The 19189-nt window shown below is 40.5% G+C and overlaps 1 protein-coding gene across 3 annotated transcripts in view; it reads left to right on the top strand.

Annotated features, from left to right (window-relative positions):
- Positions 1-19189, top strand: part of AMBRA1 (autophagy and beclin 1 regulator 1) — a 129087-nt gene that overhangs the window by 69534 nt on the left and 40364 nt on the right. For all 3 annotated transcript variants that reach the window (XM_033062963.2, XM_033062962.2, XM_033062961.2), the window contains 3 exons: positions 7747-7857; positions 16702-16890; positions 17236-17390. In XM_033062963.2, coding sequence (XP_032918854.1) covers positions 7747-7857; positions 16702-16890; positions 17236-17390 — 455 coding nt within the window. The remainder of the gene's footprint in view (positions 1-7746; positions 7858-16701; positions 16891-17235; positions 17391-19189) is intronic.

The following is a 19189-nucleotide window of genomic DNA, read 5'->3' as shown; positions in this document are numbered from 1 at the left end:
AGACAGAGCACACATTAGCTATTGAGATCTTCCTGGTTCACATTACCAAGGATTTAGTTGAATTGTGGCAGGAGAGATACAGCATTTTGATTTGGAGAGTCACCTAATATTTCTGGAAATTTACAAGGAAGCTGGGCTGTGAACATGCCTGCATGTGGAGGTTCAGAGGTGGAAGAAGTGAATACACATTTCTTAAGAGAGTGCAGAGTTTAGCTCTCTTCTGCTTTTCCATTTATCAGTGTGTGTTGAACTCATTTGCTACTCCCCCCACCATACCCTCCATTAATTTGCAAAACCTTTTTTCCTTTGCAGAATCAGTTGCTTGGGAGCAGATTTCAAATGTATTATCTTACTGCTTTTTTAGGAGGTTGATGTGGACCTCCAGATGCAGAAATGCCTGTAACCCAAATTGTTGTTTCTCCTCACACTGACAAGATAAAGATTGTCTTTATTTCCCTGCTATTTTCCAGTTAGTAGATTTCAGACTCCCATTTCTGAGGAGAGCTTGATGGCTCTTACAGCTGATTTTTTAAGTGTCTGAGAATTTTGTAATAGAAATTATGAAGAAAGTGAAGAAAAATCTCTTTCTCCAACCATTTACTCATTGTTTTATGTTAGGGGTTCTTAAATGCATACAGACAAATCTTATAAAAGGCTGCAAGAATGCAGAAAAGGTCAAACCAAAACATTAGTTAAATGAAATGCAGATTGGAATATATTTTTAGTGCTTGAATATTTTCCCTAAAAGGCTATACTGAAGGAAACATGTTTTACTGCCTGAATCATATGGTAGTGTGAGGCATGCTTTTAACACATGCCGCTATCGCATGGGAATAGAGAAGGGATCTCTAAACAAGTTTAACAGCTCTGGCGGTTTGCTGATAGGAAGACTCCGGCTTTGACTGCCCTTCCCAGCAAGGGGCCTAAATGAAAAAAAAAAGAGAGCTTGTTTGACCACCCACTTCTCAAACAGCTTGCAAATTGTTTCAGCCAAGTGTAACAGGTGTTTCTTTTATATCCATGATTTTTTCCTGGCTGAACTCTTTCAATGATGCTGCATCTCATTTTACAGAAGGATTTCTTTTGGCTTGTCTGGACCCATGACATTTATTTTTACCTGAGAGCTTCATGGAGCACCTGTATCTCTTTATATGCCATTCCAGTACTGTATCCAGCATCAGAATTCCGGGAGTTTCATGGTAGTCCCTAAACAAGTGGTGTTTTGCCCTTTGAATGTGTATACATGCATGCCATTACATAGTGTAAAACAATGGTGTAGTGGAACCTTCTCTGTGAACTTTCCATCCACTGCAGCTAAAAGCATCATAAATAAATAACTAATGAGAACACAAACAGCTGAACCTAAACAGTCCTTGTTCATAAGGATTTTCTTATAAAGAAGAAAGCATTTAAGAACTTCATTTGAGTTGTACAGATGTAGGAGCATCACTAAGAGCTCTGCTTCTTTTGCAAGTTGGATTTTTGGTTCTCTAGTGAATTGTATTTACTACCCTGCAAGAATGAATTCAAACTGTGCATAAGCTCAATAATTATATATCGTTAACAACATACAACTGTTACTTTGTGTTCAGTTGCCAAAATCAAGAGCTCACTTGTCTCATTCATCGCTTCTCCTTTCTAGCAGTTGTTGAACAGTTGCTATCAACTCATCATTAAGGTGATGTGTGAATAAGATACTCTGACTTGCCCATGATTCAGATGGTACTTCTCTCTCTGTTTTGTTGTGGGGGGTTTTGTTTTGTTTTGGGGATTTTTGTTTTGTTTTGGTTTTCTTTTATGACAAAGGAGATTGTGAGTCTTACAGATAAAAGATACTGTGCAGATACTGTTTAAATCCTGTTAGTCTTTCATTGTGGCAGTGCTGTACTTGAAGTGCTGATTGGTAGAGATTTGGGAGGTAGAAGGAAGGAATTCTGTGTATTCCTCACAGTTTATTTGTTTGGGGTTTTTTTCTGTTCAGCGGTGCATATCTGATATTGGATGGTTGGAGAAAGTTCTTGTCAGCTGGGAGACTTAGGCCACAATCTGTCGCTACCAGAAGCTGAGATGGTTGATGTAGCTACAGCAAGGAAGTGAAACTGCTTGTTCTTTATTGGTCACCCTGAGTAGGATGAGACCTTCCTAAGCAGAGACATTGCTCCAATGTGTATATGCAAATGCTATATTAAGATAATTTATTTTTCACAGAGTGTAGGATTTTCCTCATCCTCTATTCTGTGCAAATATTGGCCCAACTTTTGCTTGTTCAGGAAACTGTTGGTGCGGTTGCATATCTGATTCTCCAACTCTCAAGTGTAGCAAGGTGACTTGAGCAGAGGGGTCTCTATAGTGAACAGCAGCAGAGTGTGAATTCTCTTAAGGAGAAGAATTGCCAGCTTGCTTGATAAGATGCAAACAATACACATAAGAGGGGTTGCATTTGAAGAGGATCTTAATGTCTTCTAGTTTCCCTGAGGGAAAAATGGACTCTACCATCAAAGACAAATGCTTACTAGACACATTTCTCTATTAATTGCTAGATGATCAGACAAAGAAATAAAATATAAGAAGGTAAGGCTTCATGGAACCATCATGACTCTATTGGAGGTGGAGGCTTTTGGCTAGGCATCTGTTATTTCATTATTTGTGCTTGTTGCAAATTAATTTATTTCATTTTGAAGTCTATAACTTGTGACTGAAAAATTCCCTTTCCTATATGATGTTTGCATTGTTCTCAATGTAAGTGGACCCCTTGGGCGTTTGACTGGCTTCTATTAGGATGGTCATCTTCACTTACCTACAGCTGAGCCCTGCTCCAATTCCCGTAGCTGATAGATCTGTGGAACTCAGCATGCTGAGTATTGCCCCTTTTAAAAGGAAATTTTGCAGTAGGAATGAACATGAATGGGAAATTATATTTCTTCTTATTTTATACATCTGGAATAAAGAAAAAATAATAGCCTTTTGAAGGTTCAGCCTTCAGTGAGCATAGACCTCTTAGAGGCTTTTTCCGTTAATGTTGAATCTAAGATCCTTTCAGTGCATAGCATATGCTGAACTACTCTTAGCAGCATATTGTACATCCATTAATGAAAATAGTTTTGCACATTTCCTATTTACAGCTTGCTTATATATTGAAGAGCAAGCAAAAAACATGGTTGAAAATACCAGGTTGCTCACATTAGCCCATTTTTAAATAGTTAGCTCGTCCACTTCAAAGGCAGTGTCTTAGAGGTAGCCTGGAACAGAGATTTGCTGGGACTTGTCAAATTCACATTCAGAATTTAATATATTTACCATCATCAAAGGCAGTCCCCCAAGCTAGGCTATCCCATAAAATACTTGAGAGTTGGAAATGTGTTGCATCTTCACTAGACTTCAGTAATCATTTTGCCTGAATTCAAATTGTTTCAGAACTAGTTGAGTGAATCTGGTATATTCTTGCAGCAGAGACTTATCCTTGGTTTGTCAAATAGATTTGTTTTGTCTTTCGGACTTCCTGGAGCGTGGATTGTAGTAAACCTAGAACAAATAAATGTAAAACCCATCAGTTCTGATAGATCCTTTCTACAAGTATAGATTAACCTCAGTATCAGCTACCATTACAAATGGTTTCATAGAGAGGTAATTGCTTTTCAAAGAGATGCATGTATTAATCTAGGGGGAATTTTATACTGGGGCCCTCAAACTGAGTCACAAATTAGCTAAGGGGATTCTCCAGCTTCCTCAAGCTTATCTGTAAGCATCACAATAAATTTTTCTCTTATTGCAAGGGGACCTGCCAGACACTGACAAATTAAGGGTAAAGGATCGAGCCTGGAAAAAAAATTTAATTCTGATTTCTGTTAAATACATGGAAGAGAAATTCCCATGCTGTGTAGGTGTTTTATGTTCCCAAAACAAGTATCCCAAAGCCTGTGTAGCTCTAGAGTATTGGTTGTTCTTCTTAGAGTTTGATAGTAGTAGTCTGAAGTTAGCCTGCTTTTCACTGAGGGAGTGCTGGAGTGCCAAGGGAGCTGGTTTTGCACCCCCTTTTTTCCCTTTCAGTCAGACATTGGCATGCATGGCTTGATTCATAAATGAGCAATAGTTGACTAGCAAAGGTTCATTTCTCCATATGCCAAGATACCTTGGATCCTCTGAGGAGGTTGAGACTGATGGATAAATATCTGTCACATGTAGGTGGCCTATAAGAAAAGATTTGAGGATTTTTTTATTTGAGTCTTTGTTAAGACTTTCTTCTCCCCCCTTTAAACTCTTTTGTCATGCGCTGAGTGGGGGTGGATGGAGTTCAGGGTGGTGGAGGGAAAAAGGGGGGCTGCTGAAAGCATTTATCTTCATTTCTGCCATCATCCAGTGTTTATTACGCAGTGATAGACAGACGCAGGAAAGCTGCCAATCAAACCTATGTTCACTGCATTTCAATTGGCCCTCACTTTGGATTTCAGCATTTTGAAATCTACATCATCGCTGCAGAAAAAGGTCGTTCTGTTCATGAGGATGACAAGCTCAAGACCCTTGGGTACTCACTGCAGTCATTTGTGATCCCATCAAACAGTGGAAGACCCAGGAATCAGGACTGTCAGGTGCTTGTTGAGAACAGCTGCTTGTAAGAGTTGATCTGTTGCTGCCCGAATTTGAGAAGCTGAAGTGTGTTATTTGCCTCCAGGTTACATATACTACAACTTGACAAGCAACAGCACCTTCTGCTCTTATCCATACTGAAATCCTGACTGCCCAAAGCCAGCTGAGAATGAGTTCTTAGCTGCATTGGTGAACAAAAGCTCTGTAGTGAGGATTTTAACTTTTCTAAGTCTTCCAACCATGGTCTAAAATGTTTTCCATAAACCAAAGAGGACAACACAGGTCAGGATAGCATATTTCTATGCTTGGGGATGTTTTCCTCCCTTAATTTATTGTCTGAAATGTTTCCATGCTTTTAATCATCTTTACTGTAGGACAGTGCATGCATGCATGTGGGAGGCATCTGGCAGTACTTGTGATACAAATGATATTCCGCTTTGTTGTATGTATATAGATATAATTTAATAATTGCACTCCTCAATTACATAATTAGTATAAATAGAGATAATTACTTAATAAAAGGTGTAGATCATGGATTTCTGATTAGTGTTAGTTACACTGGTTTGAATCTTTTGAGAAATGGACCAAATTTTTCTGAAGATGCACCTTTCACACTAAGAGCTCTGTTGCCTGTATCCTAATCTTTTTGATAAAGGTATCTGTTACCTGAAGCATTAGCATTACTCAGTAGCTTGTGCTGGCTCTGAAATTTGTGTGGGGCTGTCCTGTAGATGGGGCAGTACTGCTTTTTTTCGATTGTTAATTTCTCTGCATATGATGTGGCTGCCTTTGGAGGTGAAGAGGATGCAAGGTTTAAATGAAGACCGTGAGTAACCTAAGGGTTACAGGAAAAGGCATGTGAAGAAGAGAAATTTTACAGAAAAAAAATCAAGTCTGCTTGCCAGCTGCTTTTTATGGTACTCTTAGCAGTAGGTGCAGCAATTGTATGAGCCAGATGAACTCACTGTTTGTGGAGCGGTTAGTGATTTTGCTAGCTTCTATGATGTAGAGGGAGAGCATGATTGTTTTCCTAAGGTATGTTCTCCATTTTATATATTGCTTGTTACACCTATGGAGGTTGTTCTCACTGCAAAACGGATGATGTAACTTTGTCATGGTCATCTGTGATAAGATCAATGTTCTGGAATTACGTGCCATCATTAGAACTCCGGTTGCCTGTCTTTACAGAGTGTTTTCCTTGCCTGACTCAGTCCTATAAGGCAGCTACTACCTTGCTGGTGATGTTAGTTACTGTTTCCCTGCAGGAAGTCCCACTGCTTCACATTTGTAGAGCATCTGTTTTTCTCTTCCCTTCCTGAAAGCTGAAGGCAAGACAGCAGAAGAGCTGCCTTTGTGTACCAAATCCAGGCTTGCAGTGAGGAGACTTTTAAAGATGAAGCCACATAAAATTGAATTGTCCTTCTACTCCTGTTTGCAAAGTGTAATTTCATTAATTCATTGAATCTGCTTTCTTCAGTGCATATTTTCTGTTCAGAGCAGCCCTTTGTTTTGAGGGATATAGAGGACAAACCCTTGGGCATATGTTGCAGCAATGGAAATGTTTTTAATTCTGCTCTCCAAGTGATCCATGCACGTCTGACAGAGGCAGGTACAGAGATGGAGCAGATGTACAATGGAGGTTGGTTGATTGCTGGAGGCCTGACAGAGCTGAGTGCACAGTGTAAAGCTGTCTGCTCAGAAGTCTTGTTCTTGGTATATTTCTGAGCTTTCTCTAGAACCAAAAATCAGGACTCCAGCAGCTTTCTTGGTGTATTTATTTCTCAGCACCAGTTTAGAATTTGCTTACTTTGTGCCGCCCACCTTGTCCTTTCTTTTGCTGAGAAAGCAAAAAAACTGTTTGTGTGTTCAGGCGTTTTGGGTTTCTTTCTTTTTTACTTTACCCATGCCTGAGTGGTCTTTTGGGATTTGATAAGAAAAGTAACTATCCAGCCCCCCTACTCTCTCCATATTTCTTAACACCAGTTTAACTTAATAGCAGTTAGCAAACTCTTAACTCTGCACGGGGGTCTGACAGAGTTGTCAAAGTGATGTCTCTTCTATTACTGCTGCTGTGGCAGCCAAGTCCTGAGCCAACGCATCCAGGAGAGTGAAGACTGTGTGCTTCCCACTGGAGACAGTGCAGAGATGCTGAAATCCAGACTGCATAGACACTGGAGGCTTTGCTTTTAGTCATTTGTGCTTGGGAGTGATCTTGCTTTGCTCTCCCTTATCAAATTCTGTTACGCTGAATTTCTCTGGTTGACAGGATGTGTGTGTAGTACATAGGTTGCATGTTCATAAAGGCATTAGAGACTGGAAATAGCATGAGATTTTTGACTGTAGTACTATTATGGATAAACTGTCTCTTGTCTCCATTTGTCTCCCTGGGAAGCCCATTTAATGCATCTCAGCTTTCTTGAGTGTGTGCTGACTTGAGTAACCAGTGGCTGTTTCTTTGTGCCAGGAAAAATAAATTCTTTATGGTAGTTTCTGAAGAATTGTACTTAGTCTTCTGATTTTGGTCTGGTGCCCAAATCCTGGGGCAGTTAGCAAGAGTCATGGTGTTTGCCTGGAGTCAGAACAGCCCTTGCCTGCTGTGGGCTGGGCCACACAAACTGGCAAAGGGCCAGCTCCTAGGTCTTCCAGGCCAGTATTTCGTTACAACCCTTACTATGTGACAAATACTGTAAGCAACCTATATCTTCTGTGAAGTTTACAGTAGGAGCAGTGGTTATATCCACAAATGTGTGTAATTTGCCAGGGCATTACTTTCCCTCAGTTTGTATTCTGATCTGCCTTCATAGCTGTACTAGACAATTTTGGGTCTGTGAAAATACAGCTTCATTGCTGTTGATAAGTAGAATGCATTTGCACCAAATGAATTGATTAGGATTTCTGCCTTGTGTTTCTGGGCAAGTCTTATCTCTTATCAACTTTATTTTCTTCCAGAAATGTGTTGTAGGGAGATGCTTTCCTGTTAATTTCCTGTACTCTGTGGCTTATTGAGGATGTGCCGCCATTTCTGTAAATAAGGTTTCTTTAAGAATCTAGAGTTTTGAGTATTGGATTTTGAAAGGTTTTCTATGGTTTTGCCTCCCCAGATTTTTTTTCTGGTTGTTGTTGTAGAGGTTAAGTTGCTAATTATTCCCCCCTTTTTTGTAGGTGCTGTGATTGGGGATGGACAGTCAGCTGTGGCCAGCAACATTGCCAACACCACCTACCGGCTCCAGTGGTGGGACTTCACTAAGTTTGATCTGCCTGAAATCAGCAATGGTAAGCTGGAAAAAACACCAGTACCTTATTTTAAGTCTATGCTAACCAGAGCTAGAGTAAGCTCTAGAATCTTTCAAAGGCAGTTGTATATTGCAGGTCTTGTTTGTCATGTTGCATTGAGAACAGTAAAATGTCTAGTCTTTTGAGGAAGTTGACTAAAAGCTTGTAGGGCTAATCCCACTCTATCTGTCTTGTATATTCTTGCAATCAGCAAATCCAAGTGTAAACAGCGCTTATTTTTGTGGGCATATACCAGTCTCTTAGAATTCTGTATTCAATGTCTGCATTCTCTTACTAACAAGTTTCTAGAGAAATATTGTCTTTATACCTTTAAATTGGTACATGCTAATAAACTGTGTCTGATTTCTCTTAAGTTACTGACATCAGTGAGTGTTAAAGTGCTGCAATACCTTTTGGGAATCAGGACCCTAGTCTGTTGCTTACCATAGTGATGCAAGCCCAGGGAAGTAGATGTATCTTACAGTCATTTGCAAAAGCAGTGTTTTGTCCTGTTTCTCAGGCAAAAGCTATTTCTGAATTGGGAATCTGAGCAATATTGCTGATTTCATTTATTTTCTCTTTGATTTTGTGAAAATTAAACCGTAGTTTTGCTGGTGTTCTATGGCATGAGCTAGCTATCACATTGGAAAAGACTTTGTTATGCAGGCACAAGAATGTTTGATACTTGTGGTCAGCTGATCAAAGAATGACATTTTCACGACTAAAACTAACTTGACTAGAAAGGCTATTTTTAACCCAGAATGCTATCCTGATATAGCTTGTTGCACAGCTGCAGAAATGTTTGTGGCAGCCCGGGATGAAGATAGGAGGTAGATATTCATGAATGTTTCTTTGTGCAAGTGATTTTTAGCTTAGGCCTTCTCTATGCATATGTGAAACTCACTACTTGATTTCTCAGCAAAAGCAGATTGGGTTCTACTTTGAGGGACTAACTGTTTTAGGGGAAAACAGGGATTCTGTTTCCAGAAAGACTTCTGCTGTCACAGGTAGTCACTAAAATGAATTGAGAAAAACTCTCACAGTTCCAGCTCTGTGTGTTCTGCTTTTCCAGAACTTGCATATCTGACAATAGATGTGTTTGTAGGGAAGTGTCCTGCTGCTTAAAGAGCCCACAAAAGGAAAATGTATGGTGATTCTGCAGTAGGAGAGATGCAGAGAATCAAAATCACAGAATCCAAGAATAGTTTTGTCTGGAGTGGAGTTTTAAACACTATCTTGTTCACCTCCCCTTCTATGAACTGAAACATCTTTCAGTAGATCAGGTGACTCAAAGCTCCATCTAGTCTGGCTGTAATGGTTTAGCCCCATGCAGTCACTTCTTTCCTGGCCCCTCAGGATAGGGAGGACAAGCAGAAAAAGATAAAATTCGAGGGTTGAAATAAAAACAGTTTAATAATTGAAATAAAGTCAATGATAAAAATAGCAATAATAGTAATGAAAGGAAGAAGTGAGGAGGGGTGAGAGGAGAGAGAGGGGAAGTGGGGCAGGGAATAAAACCCAAGAAACACAAGTGATACACAACTCACCACCCACTGACTAACGCCCATCTCATTCCGAAACAGTGATTGACCCCTTCTGACAAACTCCCCCACTTTTCACACTGAGCACGATGCTCTGTGCTGTGGAAGATCCCTCAGAACAGTTGGGATCATCCATTCACGCCATCTTCCCTCCCAGTTTCTCCTAAGTATCAGTGCTGAAGGCAAAGTTTTGCCACATCGTGGCAATACATTTGGAGGTCCTGCCAGACTCTGGAACAGAACAAAGATGAAGTCAGAGGGGGAAGAAACTTAAATTCTTTGGGATTTCTCTGCAAACTGTAGAGTGGTTGAAGAGTGCTTCAGCTGCTCATAGCTTATTTTTTGCCTCATCTGGCTGCTGAGGAGAAGGCTGTTAATTAAAAAAAACCAAAACAACATAAGATGTTTGTTTATAATTTATAAAATCCCATAGAAATTAAGAACCATCTGCTGCTCAATACATCAGTGTTTCAATCTTCTCCCTTTCACCTACCAGGATGCTTTTATTCTGAAAAAGCTTCCAATTAGCTGGAAATTGGGTATTGTTTCTCTTGTCATTGTGCCCTTCTTGTGGGCCACATTCCAGCTACAAGTCCGTCTCCAGCCCTTCTGACTCCCCATGGTGTGCTTCATAGAACTTGGCTTGTCCATTTTGTCTTATGACCATTTGGAAGTGTTCATTTTTACTCTTCTTTTATATGCCAAACCTAATCCTGGCATTTCTAGTCTGTTAACCTTATCTCTTTCTGCCGGGGTGTAGCAGATGTATGAAAATGTAGCAACTGTGCTTATACTAAACCAGGTATTTGCCAAACTTGCCTAGGCACAGAACAGAGGAGGGCTACAAGTTTGACGAGGTGCACGACTTAGAGATAGTAGAGCATGATGCTAAGAACATCAGTGATGTGGATTCAATCCCCATATGGGCCATTTGCTTAAGAACTGGGCTTGATGATCCTTGTGGGTCCCTTCCAACTCAGAATTGTGAGTCTCGTATTCTCAAAGGAGCAATGATGGAGTGATGGGTTGGATGAGTTTTTTGTGATTCTTCATGATATTGGAAATAAACTGTTTTCCCAGTAAAGCATGTGACCTTAGTAGTTCTTCTTTTTCCTCCCATTGTTTCCTATAAATCAGAGGTGGTCCTGTGAGATAATCTGCTTACACAGAGGGTGCTATTGTACCTCCTGGGTCTGGTTTAAGCCACAAGTGGTTTAGGAGTTCAGGCAGATGAAATGATGCAGCTGAAGTTTGGGACTGCCTGCCAGCTCCTCTCTCCATCAAAGCAATGACTCTGTGGCCAACCTCCATCTCTGAACAGCTCTTCTTCCTGTAACAATTAAACAAAGAAAAGATAGCTTGGAAGGAGGATGTTTTCCACTGAAGCGGATGCATCTAAGTAAGTGACAGCAGCGTGATTAGTGCATTCCTGTGATCTGTGTCTGGGCCCCAGCACCCTTGCAAGCCTTCAGCTCAGGATGTGGTTCTGCAGCAGCAACCTCACCGAGGCTCAGTTCAGCAAGAGCGCACAAAAGCTGATCCTGGCAGTTCTGGGAAAATGGCTGTGCAGGGACTTGTGGAATTTTAGTCTCAGCCCTGTCCTCCTCTGTTAATTGCAAAATGGAAAAAGATAGCTTCAGGTTTATTCTCTCTTTTTGCCAGTTTTGCTTTTAATAGCTCTGAAATAAACATGACTCGGTCTTATATTGAAATTGTCAGTCATATCAGCATTGGGGCGGAGAATTTATTTGACAGCAGAGACATTGCTATTTCTGCATTTATTTAATATTCTTGTAGTGAGTGTTGCATATCCTTAAAATTCCTGCAACCAAGTATTGGAAACAGTGTAGAATATAGGCTTTTTTGAAGCCTTATTTGAAGACTTTCTGTGTTGTTTGTATTTTTTAATGTAGTTTCTCTCATGCTACTCACTGCTCATAATTTCAGTTTCTTGCCAGTTTCTAGTGTTGAACTGGTCTTGTTTAGGAATCAGAAATTTGTCCTGTTCTAACATTGCTTGGGTCTTGAGGAAGGTGATTTAATCAATACTTAGAGATCTACAGTGGAATGCAGGGTAACTTAGTAGAAGAATAAAAAAGAATTAAATAAATTTTTAAATAGGAGCAGCTGTTAAGAGAGTGCCTCTAAGGGTGGCTAGGAGCTGATGGTGTGTCCAGCACAGTTTTCCTTTGGCAAACAATGCTATTACTGCTGACATTCCAGCCTTCCCCAGCTTCAAGCATAATTAATGTCCAAGTTGGCACAACAGCTTGATTAATTTGTTCTCTGATGTTTCTTTTGATCTGTTCTGTCAGCTCTGTGGTTGCATTAACGACAAAAGAAAACCGGAGATGAAAGGGCAGTCTTCTTGCAAGTGGTTTTCCTAAAATAGCAGTAATTTTCCCCCTAAAATCTTCTGTATTGGCTTCATCTTCACAGATCAGGCCTCAGGCTCAAAAAAATCAAATAGCCTCTGACTTTGTCAAGTGCATGGGTGTGTTTATCTTTCTCATCTCTTGAGAATCTTGTAAATGCTGTCCTTAAAATGAAACCTTGCTGAGATTTCCACCTGTCACATTTGGACGTTTTCTGATTGCACAGTAGCTCTCTTGGTTCCAGATGTAGGTGCTACCTAAGTCCTCATCCTTTGTGAATGAGGGCAAAGCAGAGAACCATAATGCCAGTGTGAATCAGGTAATGAAAGACTGAAATAAATACCACTCTTTCCTGTTAAGCACAACTTTGCATCTGTAATGTTTTATGTTCCCACCACATACCAAGGTGAAAAGATTTTGGCAGGAGGGCTCACGTATTATGTTTTGCTAAGAGACATTCGACATACGCAACAAACTTTAAAAACAAGATGATATCCTTTCATGTTGGTCTTCAGTGTGGACTGCTCACCAGAAACCTCTGTGCTGTGCTGGAAAAGGAGCAGGTGTATGGAGGGAAATCCTATAATAGAAAATGAGTGAATATATATGATCAACTCTGGGTGACTGGTGATCCAGGCCCAACATTGTTTTAAAAAGACTTACGATAAATCCTAGATGCGGTAGAGGATTTGGAAAAAAATAGCCATGGAACTGTAAGGGTATGTACAAAACATGGGAATATCCCCAAATCTGTAAACAGTACAGAAAAAATCTAAACATTTTTTACCTTGCAAAAACTAAAATGTGGGATTTTCTCTTACAAATTTGCATTGGATTAAAAAACAAAAACAAACTCCAAAAGCTGAGAAGAAACCTGGATTCTAGGGACTGTGATTTTTCAGTAGTTACGGAGAAATCAGTATCTGTCCTCTCAATACTTCCTGTAACTCTTTGAAAAGTGGGAGTTCATTAGTACAGAAGGGTCCCTAGGCTAAATAGGTCCTGCTTAGGATCTATCCCTGCACCTGCTGGAGCAAGTCCACAGCAGGGCCATGAAGATGATCAGAGGGCTGGAGACCCTCTACTATGAAGACAGGCTGAGAGAGCTGGTTTTGTTTAATCTGGAGAAGAGAAGGCTCCAGGCAGCCCTTTGGTACTTAAATGGACCTTAGGAAAAAAAGTGGAGAGAGACTTTTTGCTTGGGTAGATAGTGATAGGACAAGGGAGAATGATTTTACCTGAAAGAGAGAAGATTTAGGTTGGCTATTAGGACAAAATTCTTTGCTTGGAGGGTGGTGAGACACTGAAACAAGTTGCCCAGAGAAGCTGTGGATGCCCCATCCCTGGAAATATTCAAGGCCATGTGTGATGGGGCCCTGAGCAACCTGATCTCCTCAAAGGTGTCCCTGCCCATGGCAGGAGTGTTGTAATGTTGAAACTATGTAATCTTAAAAGTCCCTTCCGACTCAAACCATTCTATGATTTAATGATACCCATACCTGTGCTCTGAGGAAGCAAGTCTATGATCTTGTGACTTCTAATACTGAATATCAAATGACAGTAATTAAGAATATAGAAAAGCCATGACTATCTCATGGAAACTGCAACCAGACCCCAGAGGTGCAGGACAAAATTTCGTGTCTTGCAGAATAGGAATAAGAGAGAACAGTTCTTAACCCCCCCCAAAATGGACTGGACTATTATTTTTTCCCCAATAGTCAAAGGTTTTATGTGGAGTCAGTGATGGGGATATTTTGTTGTTGTATCTCTATCAAATGCTCTGCATTTGTGCTATGTTTATTTGCTCTGTTTGTTGTCTTCTTGCTTGGCTCTTTTTTAAGTAAAGTCTTGTGTCTATGAGAGTCCCAATACTCACCATTTTAGTATGTTTCCATTCCTCCATTTGTTTCTCCCAATTTTTTAGATCACTGCTGATTAGAGTACCACTACAAAGGAATTAATGAGAAAGGACCCCTTATCCAAGTAGACAAGCTCCCTGCTGCCTTAGGCAAGCATACAGTGTAGTTCCTAGTATTCAGTCTTCTAATTGGTTAAATTCTTTGGTCCTTCCGTGTTTGTTGAAATTACTGCTCTAGAAATCTTACGATTTTTTGTTGAAACCTTTTAATCTCCAAACTCAATGCTTATTTTGCCCACTTACCTGGCTAGTGGTCAGTTTTCAACGTTATTTGTAGAAAACAGATGTTTTTCTGGCACTTACTTTCTGTAGTTTTTGAAAACAGTAAAACACAGCACACAATTCCATTACCCTCCCCTCCCCCTTTTTTGGGGGGAGGGTTGGTGTTGGTATTTTTGTTTGTTTGAACATAAAATTCGTGTTTCATTTCCCCCAGTCATCCTCTTTGCTGGACACGTTAACATTTAGAGTTTCATTGCTCTTGAACATGGCTGGCCCAAACTGTGCCCAGGAGTCCTACGTGTGATCTTGGCACAAGGCTGTGTATCAGCGCTGATATTTCTGCTGGAATTGTGCTCCCTAGTGCAGTTTAAGATTGGTGTCACTTTCACTGTTATGACTGGGTGATGGCTCCATTTTTCCCACAATCACCAAAGTTGATTCTCTCATGTTTTCAAGTTCCTGGGTGAAGCAGAAGTTTATAAATGTCAACACAACCTAGAATTATTCCATTTCCCTTCTGTCATGTCTCTGTGTACTTCAGCTCACTGTGTGGTCTGGTCATGCTCTGTTAATGAAGTTACCCAACTTCATCGAGAGGATTCATCAACCAGCTCCACTGTGTGCCTAACCCATTGATAAAGCTAATAAATAGGACTGGTTTTGGAATGAGTCACTCAGCAGGAATCCTCCCAGTTTGACTGGGATTGTGATGCTGCAACTGTTGTTACATATCCTTTAGCTGGTTCACAGCACATTCTGCAGTTCTTGTGTTGATGCCCATCTTCTCTTGTGGTGATATAATGAGTATTTTAATAAAGTCTAGATTTTTTTTTTAAAGACACATTTTAATTCTATCTTTTTTTTAAAAAAAATCAACAGTATAATCTTTATTCTCTTGTCTTTCTGTTCAACTAGCTTCAGACTAAGCACTCAAGAATTTTGTCATCTTTTGAACCACTTGCTCTTTAAGGGCCATGTGTATTTCAGGTACTGGTATTGCAGCCTTGATAGTGACTACAGTTATTTATCTTTTTCTATTCAGGACCTTTCTGTTTATACTAGGCTGGAAATTACTGTTTTTAGCAGCTGCAAGACTGAAAAATTGGTAGAATAAATTTAGGGTACAGGTGTAGGTGGTTTGGTACAGAATGTAATTACATAGTCCACTTTTAATCCTCTTCTTCTTTTTCATCTGAGTTTCCTAAATGGAATAGTAGATAAAAGTTGATACTCAGCCACAGTTCCCAGGAGAAATATATTTGAGACCAGAAGAATTAAAGATGAGACTCAGTGAATGCTTTAAATCAGCCTTGCTTTAAGAAGGGCAGTCCTATCTACTTCCCTCTCATGACTGCTTTTTGTGCTGCTGCAAACATCTATGCAGCCATGGGGTTGGGAAACTGTTCTGGCTGAAAAGTGACCTAGACAACAGTCAGTAATTTCTCATCATAGCAGTTCTCTGATGCAACTTTCTTCTACGCAGGTGTTGGAAACAAAGGGTAGGATTTGTCGAAATATTGAGTTACAACCTTAATTTGATTTACAAGTCTGGATTTTCAGAAATATACACAAAGCATTCTTGGTACTGTTACTTGTTAAACTAATAAGGAATCTAGACTGTGCCTTCATAAACTTGCTTGCAAATTATAGCTAAACATATTAAGGCCTCTTCTAGGCTAGGCATAGTGTGATGGTTTAGATCCTTTCTGGGCTGTAGAAATTGGCAGTGTTCTACATAGTGCTGTAACTTCAAACATGTGAGATGGGGTGTTCCGTCTTCTAGCATGCAAACTTTCTATATTGCAAATGTGGGCTTTATTTCTATTTTTTTAATATATCTGTACTCTTGAGTTTGAAAATTAAATTTCCTGAAATTTCCCTGTCCTAGAAATAGTGCTTGCAGGTTGAGCTTCAAACCTCCTGAAAAACTGAAGCATGTTTAGGTTAGGCTGGTAGAGTGGACATCACTCCAGCCATGTCTTAACAAGGTGCACTGAGCTGTTGGTGGAGATGGTGCTTAGAGGCCTTGGAACCTCATTGTACTAGAGCTTGTAGTCTTCATATGCAGGGTAAAAAGGGGAAAACACTTGGATGAGGTCACCCAGCAACTTACCAGCAGGAATTAAAATAAGACTATTGTTTTGTGGATTGTTGCTCACTAGTCTGCTGAACAGTTACTTCACTGATATGCGTGACTGTCTCAAATACTGGAGTAATTAAATGGAGGACTGGCTGGAGAAGTCTCTGCCCTTTCTCACTGACTTAATCCAAGATGAGTGTAGAAATCAGCTGTCAGAAATGAATGTCTGTATCTGCAGGGAGGAGTTTTTCACTCATCTCCTGTTTATTGGAGATGAGGAGAGCGGGAACTAGGCGCTCCACAAGAGAAGGGGAAACGAATTAAGGTGTACTGTTTCTAATGAGAATGCTGCTGGAGTTTGTCAGTGTCATGATTTGAGACTTGTTTAAACTGTGCTGTCCTTTGCAAAAGATACTGTTATGCTTAACAAAGGGAGGGGTTTGATGAAGTGCAATTGCTACTATTTCTTGGCTGAAGGCTTCAGGAGGTGAGTAAATTTAATTTCCTGGGCTCATTGCAGTGCCTTATCTCCGTTTTGGAGCAAATTATACATTAATCAGGGTATTAAGATTTCATAAACTTTTGGAGGAAGCTAAATGTCTTGCGTGCCTTTTACATGTACTGTCCATTGTGCAACATTAAGTTTAAATTCTACTTTATTCTGTTCAACCTTGGTACTTTAATCACTATTCATTTCTTTCTTTGCAGCCTCTGTGAATGTGCTTGTCCAAAACTGCAAGATTTACAATGATGCCAGCTGTGATATCTCTGCTGATGGGCAGCTGCTGGCAGCCTTCATTCCCAGCAGTCAGAGAGGCTTCCCTGATGAAGGAATACTGGCTGTATATTCTCTGGCACCTCACAACTTGGGCGAGATGCTTTACACAAAGCGATTTGGTAAGCAAGAAGTCAGGGTGGGTGAGGGGTGTGAGAATCTCAGAACTTCAGCCTTTAGTAAGAAATGCAGTAGCCTATCAATAATTGTAGCAACAGGAATTTAGCCAGCCAAAGACACAGTACCGCTGGGGAGAGGCTTGTGATGTGGTCTGGACAAGTAAGGTGCTGGTATGCAGGAGCTGCTAAAGAATAGTTTTTATTCCTCCTTATTCTCTACCCCGTACAAGAATCAGATTAGTATGGCATACATTATGGGAATGCTAGAAGGGAATGAAAAAGCTGTGAGGATGAAACATGGGGCAGGATGTCAACCCATGAGAGAAATAACCCCTCTTCTCTTCATAGGACCTAATGCCATTTCTGTGAGCCTGTCTCCAATGGGCAGATACGTTATGGTGGGACTGGCTTCCCGACGTATCCTGTTGCACCCCACTACAGAACACATGGTTGCTCAAGTTTTCAGGCTGCAACAGCCCCATGGTGGAGAAACCTCTATGAGGGTGAGTATATATGTATTCTATTTCTGTGTGTTTGGCTCCAGCCTAGTAGTTAGTTGCTGTGTTACGATAACAGAGGTAGTGTGCTCCAGACCCACTAATAAACATCTGAGGCAATTTATTGCAGAAGTATGCAAATGTGGCAGGAGAATGTGAACACAACAGAACTGTGAAAATTTTCTCTTGTTTCAAATTCGATGACAAACAAATACACATTGCATGTTGTAGAATACATTCCTTAGGTTGAGACATCATTCATAGTATCTAGTAGGTCTTTTGTACTTTGAGTAATGGGCACCTTGCTTGTGTTACTACAGTTGGCTTTGTTAAGGCAGCATATGAGCTGAGGCTTCAGGATAATTTTCTGTCATTCCTAGAAGAACTAACCTCTAGGACAGCAGCCAGAAGCAGTTTCAGGAAGGGTAGGAGCCCAGCTTTGTGTCATACCTGCAAACTGCAGTTTACCATGCTTTTCCCAAACAGTCTTTGCTGGCTATTTATTAGTTAGTTCTTAATGTATATGTAAGCATATTTTGGCAATGGAAGTATCTTTATGTTCTTCCGCTTTGTGGGACAGGTGAACCATTATGCACTCCAACTTGTTTAGTACCTGAGGGAAAAACCTTAATCTTTTCACTGCCTGGTAGAGTTAAGAACATGTGTGTCATACTTTCTTAATGAGTGAAGCACAACAGCTGTTCAGTAATAGTTCTCCTGTTCATAATACACAAAGAGAGTTAAGAAGTCAGAACTAAGTAATTTCTAAAGCTGAAATTTGATTTGGATTCACGTTCTAGACCATGTGGCTTTGTGCTTTTCTGAACTCTGACTCTAAGCATTACACTAACCCTAGGTGAAGGGGTAAAACCAGCTATGGGCTGTGGCTGGTCTCAAGAAGAAAGGAATGGAGGGAGCCATATTGTGGCAGTCATGTGTTTCCCATGGCATGACTTCAGTAGCTGCAGAGTGCCTGGAGCTGTGGGCTTTGTGGTTTTCTGAACCCTAAGCTGAGGCATACCCCTAACTCTTAGCATGACCCTAACCCTTGGCAAAGGTTTAGAATCTGTATGAGAGTGAGACTGGTTCCAAGATTAAAGGTGTGAAATGAATGTTTCACATGTGAAATATCAAGTTGTGACAGTCTTGTGTTCCTCTTGGCATCACTTTGCACCTGCATTGTTCCTGGAGCTGTGAGCTTTGTGATTTTCTAAACCATAACCGTAGGTGTAACCCTTACCCTAGGCGTAACATTAACCCTAGGTGAAGGGGTAAAATTAGCCATGGGCTGTGGCTGATCTGAAGAAGAAAGGAGTGGAGGGACCCATGTTATGGCAACCTTGTCTTCCCCTTGGCCTGGAGCTTTGGGCTTTGTGGTTTTCTGAACCCTAACCCTAGGTGTAACCCTAACCCTAGGCAATGGAGTAAAAGCAGCCCTGGGCTGTGGTTGGATACAAGTAGAGAGGTGTGGAGGGAGCCATATTGTGGCAGTCTTGTGTTCCCTTTGGCATGACATTTGCAGCTGCATTGTTCCTGGAGCTTTGGGCTTTGTGGTTTTCTGAACCCTACTCCTAGGGGTAACTGTAACCCCAGAAACATTCAGAGATAGTCACTTTATCAGCTAATCTAAAATTCTTGTTTATTGTCATCATCTGTTCCATATTATAAAGCAGGGGAATATAAATGATAAAGTTACTCTTTGGTGGACCAGTGAGCATCTTTTCAGACCTGGTTCTGAGCTACCATTCTGGTATAAGCCTCTCAAAGTAAGAGACGGAAATTAAAAAGTATTTATACAAAAAAGT

Source organism: Catharus ustulatus, chromosome 6, assembly GCF_009819885.2.
Source record: "Catharus ustulatus isolate bCatUst1 chromosome 6, bCatUst1.pri.v2, whole genome shotgun sequence".
Taxonomy (NCBI): domain Eukaryota; kingdom Metazoa; phylum Chordata; class Aves; order Passeriformes; family Turdidae; genus Catharus; species Catharus ustulatus.
This window is presented reverse-complemented; position numbering and strand designations above follow the sequence as displayed.